Source organism: Amphiura filiformis, chromosome 3 (genome assembly GCF_039555335.1).
Source record: "Amphiura filiformis chromosome 3, Afil_fr2py, whole genome shotgun sequence".
Lineage (NCBI taxonomy): Eukaryota > Metazoa > Echinodermata > Ophiuroidea > Amphilepidida > Amphiuridae > Amphiura > Amphiura filiformis.
This window is the reverse complement of record NC_092630.1, coordinates 18,768,415-18,780,845: the sequence shown is the minus strand read 5'-3', so window position 1 is coordinate 18,780,845 and position 12,431 is coordinate 18,768,415. Positions and strand designations below refer to the sequence as shown.

At 36.4% G+C, this 12,431-nt stretch overlaps 1 protein-coding gene across 1 annotated transcript in view; it reads right to left on the bottom strand.

Moving 5' to 3' along the window:
• The window catches only part of LOC140148160 (fucose mutarotase-like), a 182,402-nt gene extending 176,921 nt beyond the window's left edge, over positions 1 to 5,481 (bottom strand). The window contains exon 1 of the mRNA XM_072170022.1: positions 5,376 to 5,481. Coding sequence (XP_072026123.1) covers positions 5,376 to 5,459 — 84 coding nt within the window. The 5' untranslated portion in view covers positions 5,460 to 5,481. The remainder of the gene's footprint in view (positions 1 to 5,375) is intronic.
• Positions 5,482 to 12,431: the final 6,950 nt, after the last annotated feature.

Sequence of the window (12,431 nt, the reverse complement as noted above, 5' to 3'; positions counted from 1 at the left end):
AGGATGAGGGCTTGCTAAGTTATGCTGGGGTTTGTATGTCCTTTGCAAGAATGTAGTGCAACACAAGTGGATGATATGAACATGTGATGAATGGTAAGATGTTTACCTGCAAGACTGACAGCGTAGGCTGGGTAGCCAGCATACCACATATAGTACACACATCATTCTAGCACGACATTTCTGTTCTCACCTTACATTGCGCTATTCCAGTGGCGTAACCAGTGGGGTGGCCGGGGGAAAGCTGCCCCCCCCCCCGGGCACAAAAAAACTGGGAAGAAGAGCAAAAAATTGGGAAGGGGAAAAGGGGAGAAGGAGAGAAAAAGAGGGAAGAGAAAGGGGAAAGAAGAGAAAAAAGAGGGAAGAAAAAGGGGAAAGAAGAAAAGAAAAAAGAAGGAAGAAAAAAAGGAAGGTAGAAGAGAAAAGGGAAGGGGGAAGAGAAAAGGGAAAGAAAGAGGCAAGAAGATCTATAGGGTCCTACTACTTTCATTGTGAAATTTGTTCTCTGAAACACTGATTTTTTAGCTTCTAATATGCCAAAAACCAGGAGCCCCTGGACCCCACCAGTTTAATGCTTCGCGGCAAGCCGCTCGCACATAAATACTACAATTTTTTTTTCAGAAATTGGGAAATTTTACAATCTAGCCCCCCCGGAAGGTCAGGTCTGGTTACGCCCCTGCGCTATTCCATTTAAAATCCACACCACCCCTGTGGAAGATTTAGCTAAAAGTCTTCCACAGATGGAGTATAAGTTTTGAATAGAATAGACAATTGAGTAACTTCCATTTGAAAAACTCACTCCAGTTGTGGAAGATTTAGGTAAAGCCATAATACAGGGGGAGTATGGGTTTCAAAATGATTAACTCTGCCTAATTACATTTGAAAAACATATGCCCCCATAGAAAATATTTCCAAAATCTTCCACAGGGGTAGTGTAGATTTCTACTGTAATAACCCATTATAGATGACTCCCAATGCAGGGCAAAGGGGGTACAAAACACTCTCTGGTGTCCCCAAACTCAGGGAGTAACCATGCAGTGCCAGCAGCCTCAGCAGGAGGGCAAAATGCCCCCTCTAAAAATATTTTCAGGATGCAAAGGAATAAAATTTTATGTCAAATCTGTATCAGTACATTTCCCTCTAACTGGGATAAATTTCTCAATTACATGGCTTTTGTTGTCTCCAACACACGGGTTATAATATAATACACACAAAGAGCTGTGCAAGGTTGCTTGATTATTGATTTAAATCATTAAACCATGTTGATAAAATCGCAATTTGCGATTAAAATCAAATGATTTTTTTTTTAAAAAAATCACTGATTTTAAATCAAGGTTTTTGAATAATGGACAATCCCATGTTGTTTTGAGTAAATAATGCATGGAGGGCAGGGGCCCAAATAGCAAATATTTATCACTCAGAGGCAATCCCCCTGTCAGCTAATAAGTTTGGTTGAATACATAACATACTGTTGTTGTTGTTTTTCATGACTGTAAACAACACTACACCAATAAGTATGTCACTGCACTGGTAATCTTGATGGTTACTTTCACCTTCAACAATAACAAAGGTTTAAAATGATATGTAAAACAATGAAATCTTCCAAGCCAGTCTTACCTCAAACCCAACTGTGCCTCAAACTTGTCCCAAATTCAGGGAACTCATATTTAATGCCCAATTGACAATCATGGATCAATGTTATAACAGCTAGCAGAACTAAGCACTGATATTTTTAGAATCATATCATATTGATCAAGCATTGTTGAACTAAATATTATGATAGTGACATGTTCCAACTTTCATGTTATAAAAAGCAATTATGTGTGATCATAGACCCTAGAAAGGAGTGGTGTGATTTGCATTTAGAATAGATTCCCATTAAATTTTAGTTTTCACTGATCACATTGTCCCCTTTTAATTCTATACCAAACAAATTAAGTAAAACAAGAAAAACTGCAATATCATTCCAGTGCCTACAATAGTGACATGTTGATTTAAATCACAATTTGCAATTAAAACCACATGATTTATTCTTCAAAAAATCACTGATTTTAAATGAAGTTTTTTGAATAAATGGACAATTCAATGTTGTTTTGGTTAAATGCATGGAGGGGCAGGGGCCCAAATAGTAAATGTTTGTCACTCCGAGGCAATCCCCCTGTCAGCTGATAAGTTTGGTTGAATACATAACATACTGTTGTTGTTGTTTTTCATGACTGTAAACAACACTACACCAATAAGTATGCCACTGCACTGGTAATCTTGATGGTTACTTTCACCTTCAACAATAACAAAGGTTTAAAATGATATGTAAAACAATGAAACCTTCCAAGCCAGTCTTACCTCAAAACCAGCTGTGCCTCAAACTTCCCAAATTCAGGGAACTCGTATCTTTAAATGCCCAATTGACAATCATGGATCAATGTTATAACAGCTAGCAGAACTAAGCACTGATTATTTTTAGAATCACATCATATTTTATAACATAAGCTAGCAGAACTAAGCACTGATATTTTTAGAATCATATCATATTGATCAAGCATTGTTGAACTAAATATTATGAATAGTGACATGTTCCAACTTTCATGTTATAAAGCAGATGTGTGATTTGCATAAAGAATAGATTCCATTCAATTTTAGGTTTCACTGATCACATTATCCCCTTTTAATTTTATGCCAAACAAATGAGGTAAAACGAAGAAAAATTGCTATTTCATTCCAGTGCCTACTAGTACAATAGTGCCATGTTGATTTAAATCGTGATTTGCAATTAAAATCCCGATTTTAAATCAAGTTTTTTGAATAATGGACAATTCAATGTTGTTTTGGTTAAATGCATGGAGGTGCAGGGGCCCAAATAGCAAATATTTGTCACTCCGAGGCAATCCCCCTGTCAGCTGGTATTAAAGTTTGGTTGAATACATAACATACTGTTGTTGTTGTTTTTCATGACTGTAAACAACACTACACCAATAAGTACGCCACTGCACTGGTAATCTTGATGGTTACTTTCACCTTCAACAATAACAAAGGTTTAAAATGATATGTAAAACAATGAAATCTTCCAAGCCAGTCTTCCTCAAACCCAGCTGTGCCTCAAACTTGTCCCAAATTCAGGGCCATGATGGAAATTTTCATCATTCACAAATGATGACATGATTGCAGTATGCTGACAACATTGAGCGGACACACGATACAATTTCATAATACGGTTATGACACAATTATAATCGATGGGAAAAAAACACACGCATGTGGACCGGTCTAAGCCTAAGGAGCCATGTCATGATGTATTATTTAGTGCAAACTCTAATCGAAATTGGATTGCACTCACTCTGTGTATTACTATATAGAAGAGAGCGGCTTGAGTTATTTTTAGCAAATTTCCCTGGCAACGTGCAGCACAAAAACAAAATATTCCAAGCACACACTCCGCGCAAGGTGTAATGCTTGCGATGCGCAGTGGGCATCGCACGGTCCAGTGACCTAAATTTGATTGATCTGCGGCTGCACATTACTTGTTTTCACTGGCATGACGTCATAGCTCCGTTCCGGCCTTATACCGTCGGTAGTCCATGATTCCTTGAAAGCGGACAATAATGAAAGTATCATACCGATATATGACACGTCTCATTTGCCCGGTTTTTTTTTAAAGTTTGCCACTGCGAACTAAAGTACATATATTGGTATGAGAGGGAAACGTCAGTTAACACATTTGCTAGTCAGCCAAAATGGCCTAAACCGGCAATACAAATTTACATTGAAATTTAAAAGAACCGCTTGCTCAAGGAAACCTACATAAATATGTTGTCTATACTTCACTTGACCCAAATATATGATTTTTTTGGTGATGAGAGAGACATACATGGAATTTCAGAGGATTTTGATAGCAGTTCCATTAAAAAAAGCTGCTATCGTCATGAGACTAAGATCTAGAAACACCCCGAAATGCTTTTTTTATAATTTTGCTAGCTGAATCTTTTTGATGAAAGTCAATCTTTGACTAGATGTAACTTTGCTACGGAAAGTGCTATGACAAAAAGGTTTTCAGTATTGGCTTTCTTTACTCAAGGGCTTTAATTTGATAATAAAATGATGCAGTTTGATGGCAAATTTGAATTCACCTGGCATACATAAAGTATTCTGTCGGTCAGACATCCGGCATAAAACCGACTGACTTGATTATGAAATCTATCTACTATCCACGCACGACACAATAGTTAATGTGTGGATAGAAGATAGAGATTGCTAGTATAACACGGTCAGTCATCATAACGTCTTCAGTTTTAAAACGCAGACTGTCCAGTTTGGCTTCAATTTAGCTTGGCTAACATATATGTATCTTAGCTGAAGTGTTTGCTTACTTTTAACCGGAAACACAGGCGCTGAAGTACAAATTCCGATCATATTATGAGTCTGTTTAATTCTGCAACCTTGCTTGATCAAAGATGTTTTGACAACTGCCAACTGCGTTGGTGATTAAAGATTTGAGAAAATCCAGTGCTGGGCAAATCAATCCATCTCCCGATTTGCAACTTTAGGTTGACTTGTCATTGCAAACTGATGTTGATACCCTTCCGGTTCTTGAACATGTGAGCCCAGCACTACACGTGTTTATCACCTATTTACAATGGGGACTGTGCGATGTCTGGCGATCACTCGAGAAAAATTGGCACAAAATGATGTTTTTCGTGAGTAAAGTCATGATGAATTGATGAAGGAATATAGCACATGGTGTCACTAATATGTCAAGAATAATATCCTCATATTTTTGAGACAATAATTAACTTGAGGAAGAAGTTTTTATTCATATGCATGATATTGGGACCTGTATGACAACCGTGTACATGTACCAAACAAGGTACGTTACATGAGCGCAAATCCTTCAATGTTCCAACTTTTGTATCACAAGCTATCGGTTGTTCACAGGCATGAGACTGCACTTTCCTAAAAAAAACTGAAAATGCACGTGAAATTGGGCAAAAAGTACCAAAAACAGGCTGAAATTAAATAAAGTTGCGGAAATTTTGACTATAAAAAAAACTGAAAATTCTCATGCCTGTGTTCATACGAAAGTTAGAAATTTTCGAACAACGACTGACAATACTGGAGTGAAAACAACATTGGCATTCACTGAACTCTGGAGTGTATCACAAGCTATCACACTATTGTGCCAATGCATGAATGGATATGACGTGGCCCTGACCAAGAGAATGCAATAAAATACTGTCAGTGTCAAATTCGACATGTTCGACAACTTCATTTTTCACGTTTTAGGGCAAACGTTCAAAGCATCCTAACACGCAAGATCAATACACCTCTTCGATAAAACCACTGCAAGTCTTGTGATGACATTATAATAATGGATATCATTAACTTAATTTCGTCTCCATGTCCCATGCAAGCGAGAACATGGAGTAAATCAGGGGATAAAATCGACGGAACTCCCTTCAAGACCACCATTTTGAATTTTCAGGGAACTCCCCCAAAGCATAGTGCACTGCGCAGGTGCCAAAATGACGTAGTTGTTCGGGATTCCCTTTTTCTTGATGTAAATAATAACAAACCCACGTGGGCGGAGAACGCCGGTATTCACAATATTGGCAATGAGTCACGTGTTAAATGCTTACATAAGCCGTTCAAATACACAATCCATGTAAACATTATTTAGTTCATTCAAGCCAGAAAGCGTGCATCTAATTTGGTCATTAAAATAAATCATATTAATTTTAACAATAATGTTCTCATAATTATTTCAAACCAAACACTAAGTGGGCTTATTGTGCATGTACGTGCCACACCGGAGGAGCTTTCTGGCACCCTGAATGTATGCTTTGCGTGTTATCAAACACTTGAAATTGAATGATTAGAGGTTAATTATATCAATCTAATCTATGTCTATTATCATCACCTTTCTATGACTGTAGATTGGATTATTATTATCCATCAAAATATTTGTAGCTTGCGTGGGTTATACAGGGAATAAAATCAACATTCTTGGATAAAAGAATCTTGACAGCATGATCAATTGCAACATGTTAAAACGCCCAGCAACCGAAATGACAGTGGTAACAGTTTATTAAAACAGTTTGGTTGCGCTAGCAACTTTTCAGAAGTTAAATTTAATTGAAGTACAAGTTCAACAGTTCAAAAAGAAAGTTCGTGAAGTAAACCCACTTTCCTGGTGTGAAATTTGTATAATTTATCGCTTTTTTTCTCTGTCTAAATAGACTTATTTTACTACATTTCTAACCTGATGGTGTTTACAAAATTTACCGAAATGAAAAATATTTTAGCAAACAAATAGGGTACTATCTACATTTTTAAATTGATGTATTGTAAACAAAAATTTGATGTTTATAATGTAATTGTCAAAGACTACCACATTGTCAAAATCAATACGAGGATTATAAGGTATAACCCAATATTGATCAAAGTACAGATATCATTATGAAGTACTACCCTTTATCCTACCCTTCCTGCATAGACGGTCAATACAGACATTTCCAATTACAATCGGAGGTTCCGGGTGCAACCATCTCTAAATTCTACCAACTAAATGCTCTTAGAAACTCTTTACTTAAGGGGTACTACACCCCTGGCCAATTTTGTGCCTATTTTTGCATTTTTCTCAACAATTAAAGAACATTGGTGACGAGTAAGATATGTATATTTAGGGGCAAGGACTACAACTACTGCACTGAAAATTCAGCAACTCAAAGCAAGTAGTTATTGATTTATTGATCAAATATTGGTTTTCCCTCATTTTTGACTGTAACTCCACAACTGTTGTCTGTGCTGAAATAAAATTTCCAGTGCAGTATTGTAGTCATTGCCCCTATAATATACATATCTTACTTGTCCCCAATGCACTAATTTTAAAGTTTGAAAGTGCAACCAGGTGGTGAAATTTAGAGATGGTTGAACTCAGAACCTCGATTTCCCTTTTCCTTTATTCAAACTCGTAGTTAGTCGATTCACAAGAACATGCACTCCATGGAAAAGAACTCATCTTCTTTTGAGGTGAGGTGGACGGGAGGGCCCATGTACAGTTTCGTGTAGTGTTTTACCAAAAATGAGTCGAAAGCAAGTCTGTCAAGAAATGAAAATCATGGGCGTCTAGAAGAGGCGCTAAACTCAGGCCTCAGGCGCATATGATTTCCACTAATTTTGTCATATCTCAGCGAAGCATTTGTTCGGCAAACATTTTCAAAGTCAATGCAGTTCATGTAAAAATTCTGATAATTGATTATTATGTTAATCAACCTTAAAAAGAAAGGGTCAACTGTGGGTAACTAAAGTACAGGTCAACCCTATAGCTCCTCGATGACACAATAGTGTTAGATTTTCATCTTCACGGTATAAATTGAGAGGATATTGCGTCAACAGGTTGGTTAAGTAGATTGTTTTATCTCTTATCTATTTCTAACGGGTTTAATTTGTCTTAATTGACGTTGGTAAGGTTGGTAGATCAATGTCAAGATTGTCAAGCAGATGCAGTGGACAGGTTGATCCTGAGTAAGTCATACCACTTGAATGAAGAGCTGCAGGCAGGGCTGACCTTTTAACGTCACCATTTCACCGACCAGTTGCAAATACCGTACATGTATTTGAAACTATTGCGAAGTCCACGATTTGTAACTTTTAACATGTTTAAAGGTATAAATGTGTTATTTTATCCCCCCCCCCAAAAAAAACACAATCTGCAAAAACAAAGAGAAACAATTTGCTGACCTCCCAGCATTTTCCGTTTTTTTGCGGAAATGTTTCAAATTTTGACAGAGCGGGTCAGTCAAAAAGGTATGTGCCTTGTATAAACATAGGCCTTCAAAATGGTATAAATTAGGCATCAAGTGAGATCATTATGCACTGTGTATCATTTCTGCGTAAGAATGTGATGTAATTTGGTAATGATGCATGGTACAAACAAAATTCAAAACTTGACAAGTTTGTGTTTCTTTCAGAAATCTGAATATCAAATACTGCAATTGAAACTATTTTGATCATATTTTGTTCCATAGTATAGATCAAGTTGCATTTTGAGAGATAATAATAAAAACAATGGGCACACCTAATTGCAATTTACCACGGTACTATAAAAAAAATACAATGTACTAGTACCATACACCAAATTGGTTCCTATCATAAATTTATTATATGGTCGTATGTTCGGGTTACGTAATATGGATAGGGTTTAGGGTTTAGGCCTTTAGGGTTAAGGATATCATGGTCAAGGGGTTTATAGCTAGAAATCTTCCGAGTGCAAGAGACTGATTTAAACCAATCAATAATCCTATTGCTGAAGAGGATATTAAATAAACTTCTACCTATTTCTTTAGAATCCTTAAATAGTTCTTGTCTTTGTTTGCTTTGGCTAAATCCTGTTCAAGTGGTGGATAACAAAGCATTGTATATTATTAACAATGAGAGGACATTCCTGAACCTCGCTGACTTGGGGATGATTTGAAATGACCGCCAATTATGACTGTTTGATATGTATTACCAGAAATATGGAAAAAGAGACACATGTAGAACCGAAAAAGGTACGATTTTGTTGAAGGAACAGAGTTCAACAAACCATAACCCCGCTTCTGGATATCGTTTGAAGTCAATTGATATACCATTTTAAAGCTTATGGTATATATTTTCTAAACACGAAATAAAACAAAATTGACCGGGCCGACTTTAATACGGCTGATTCGTGGTGTCCAGTCACATATAACAAAACTATTTTGCTGGACATCTATTTCTTAGAAAATGGGTGGGTGGGTATACTGAACATGCTGAATGAACTCAGACCATCAGACGTCATTTCACGAGTATTATAGCAAACAAAAGAGTGCTTTATTAAAACAATTAATGTTAATGGACACTGAACCTAATTGAGACAAGGTCGGAGCTAGTCATTCATTAAATTGATGACTGTTATTCTGAGCTATGCGAGCTAAATGTAAACTGCCTTGAATAAAAAAATCCCTTCAAAGGGAAAGCCAGCTTCAATGGGGTCTTGTAATTATTTTGTGTGGAAGGCATTTTTAGGATCATCAGGCTTACCATGCGTACATCCATCATGTGTCATTACAGTTCTCCAACATGCAAACTGAAACAGTAAATCAAACATTAACTCCTACAACTTCCTGTCAACTCTTTGCTTACTCCAAAAGTATATCTTTTTGTCTTTTCTGCCTTTTACCCAGTGCCTTTTACCCATGCTTATTATTAATATTAAGAAATACACTGCAGTTTTTAGTTAATTGGCTATAAACTGCCACCCTACTCGTACTCGTCGAAGGCCTGGTATATAACTTTGAAAGTCTATTTCCTTCAAACATAACTTTCGAAATTCTCACTCGTTTCCATTCGTTGAAACGGCAAAACATACTTTCTTTTCTTACAAATCGAATAGCAGTTTTTTAAAGATATTTTAACCATAAAAAGTTCCGCAAAATAATTCAAACCAGTACTTGTAATAGGCCTATATACTCTATAATTTTTGATGTCCACAAAACGGCTCTCCGACTCAAATGGCCAGCCTGTAGCTGGCGGAAAAAATGTTGTTTCAATTTTATTTTTGTTTTATAATGATATAAATGCCAGTAAATATCCTCAGGACTGTTTGTCAAAATCAAGCTAGGTTGGGCGAGATTTACCTTTTTTGTGTGTGCATGTTTGTTGTTAAATGTCAGCGCCTTAATGACGACTCTACTATACTATTTGCAGTTAAACTATTTTGTCTCATCTAGTACCTTCATCAAACTAAAAATTAATTTCATGCCCATATTGATTCAATCATTTCTATTGTCGCCCGCCCTTCATTAAAATCACGAAATGGCTCTTAACATGCTTAAGATCAAATGAATACCAAGATCACACTAATAATGGCTGCTAATATTGTGATATTCGTAACTGTAAAGCACGTAGCACATGTCAGAAGTCGTGTATCGCACCATTTGACTTCCAGGGGTGGGCTGGAAGTCTTTGAAGATAAAAAAAACGTCACCCACTGCAAGAGCCGAAAAAAAACATTTAAAAAAACAACTTTCCCACCTAACTGTGTATTCAATATGCATGAAAATTTTCAAAAAATAACACCAAATATAAATGCCTAGTGTAAAAAAAAAAATCGGCGCCTTTGGCAGCAAAAATCCCCGCTTTTTTTCTTTCTTAAAAAAATTGTCCCACCCGAATTTCCAGCCCCCTCCCCCCTGGAAATTAAATGGTGCGTCCCTAAGTATAGAATGATGAAACCGGCCATTCAATTAACAAATTATAACAACATTGACGTCATAAGGCAAATTAAATCCACACTTTCGTCGATAAAAGCATTTTTGCTTTGACACAATACAACGTTATAGGGTGTCTGTGGTTGCGCAAGGTCCGGTCAATCTAGCCTCTTAAATGGCATCAGTATTAATTAATACGATAACAATTAGCAAAGTATGTCGGTGTCGGCTCAGTTAAAGGTGCAGTGTTACAAAGTAGCATTAACAAGGCGGAAATAGGCTAAATATTATGGCCAAATATTTGTATAAAATATTACAGCATTCCCGTTCTTTCTTCATCATTTCCCGAAGCTTCCGAGTCAACGCCGCCTTGAAGTCTTATCTTGTTGCATTCATGTAAATAAACATATTAAAAGAGAGCCGCGTTTTCAGATGGATGAAAAGAGGTTACTGCGAATTTACTCGCACAAACTTCCTTAATTAAGTTTTGAAAGATAACTATTGACTTTAAGCAATTATACGTACAGAAAACAACAAGTAAACCCATGAACATAAATTTAATGTAAATTCCATTTACTATAAAAACGTTGTAACAAGTTACAACTTTTAATTGTACATGAATAACATTTCAAACACGTGACATATGAGTATAGTAAACATTGGCATGATGCCAAGCGTATAGTAAACACAGGCGTAGTCAATTTTATGAATGAACGATCAAGAGAGCAGAAAGTGGTTGACAAAATTATGCATCCATTTCCATCTCGTTCAATCAAGTCGCGTTGTGTGATCACACTATATTTTAATGCATTGTAAATGTCAACAATAATATAATTAATATTGCACATGTTTTACTTTATCATGCACTCAGTAATAAAATATTGATATTTTTGGTTCAGTTATTGAATACATTCATCACCGATTCGCCGTCTGGTTTGTATTGCTAGTATTGGCTAGGCTCCAAATCGGCAAACATCCAGTTTGTGCCAAGAGCAACCATCCAAAACAATCGGCAATATCACGAGTTACAATAATACAACTTCAACAAAAGGTTAAAAATAATTGCAAATACCAATACAATTTGTCCGGAACAATTTGCAAACTATTTGCCTATTAATCAATAATACACGAACATGATTAAGGTACACTGTATTGCAATAACAGTCAGAAATTAGTAACATTATTAATTGAGTTTTAAAATTAGCCCGGGCCTTTTAGCCAGCTATACAGTGTATAACAAAATCATAATTCGACGACAGAGGCATGAGGCCCAACATTCTTTTTGCCAGGCGTTCCCAAAATATGGCCTAAAATTGTTGTAAAGTAACTTGTATGGCCTCTTGAATTTTCTCCAAGTTTGTTACCTGCATTTGTAGACAAACAAACAAACTGTTAAAATATTAGTCTTTATCGAGGGTCCTGTGTGCATGATCTTTGTTTATGAAGTATACCTGGCACCCGTGATCTGGCAGGCATCTTCAGCGAGCGGGAAACCCTAAACCCAAACTTTATGTCCAAGTTATGTACATGTGACTGGCACGTGAGAATACTTGAAATATTTCTTTGATTGATATCTAGTTGACGTCTCATATCCGAATATTTTATAGCATCCTCTTTGAAGATGCAAACATTATGAAAATATACTGTAATAAAAAGAAATAAAGATATAGGCCTATAGTGGCAAAAAATATAGTTTGCAAATTAAGAAGCTCTTTTAGCGTTTATAAGAAAATGTAGATGTGACAGTCTTTGTTTGATTTCATGCTTTTAGTTTCTTTCATTTTCAATGTTTGTGACCTTTCTTACAAAATAGATAAAACATGTTTCTAAAGTTATTTCGCTCTAGGCACGGCACGGTCTACAATCTGTGGCCCATACATGCATGGGCAACAGGCCAGAACCACATGGATCGTCAACGTACCGATGTTCCGTTTAAGTATTAGGCTATGGCTATTTTAATAGTATAGTGATCAATAATTATGTTGTGATGCCTATAGCTGCAGCTGATATTATAAATGAGTTGTAGGCCTACTTAGGCACTACAGTGGTTTTGTTTTCTCCTTCTTCTTGACAAATATTTCTAAAGGTAATGTACAACCAAAATGTGAATGGATGCAGAGGTTTAAGACCTCATGATACGGCAAACAACAACATTAACACGTGAGCCATGAGTATGACAGGTTTATGACCGCATATTGGAACTCTGTTAGTT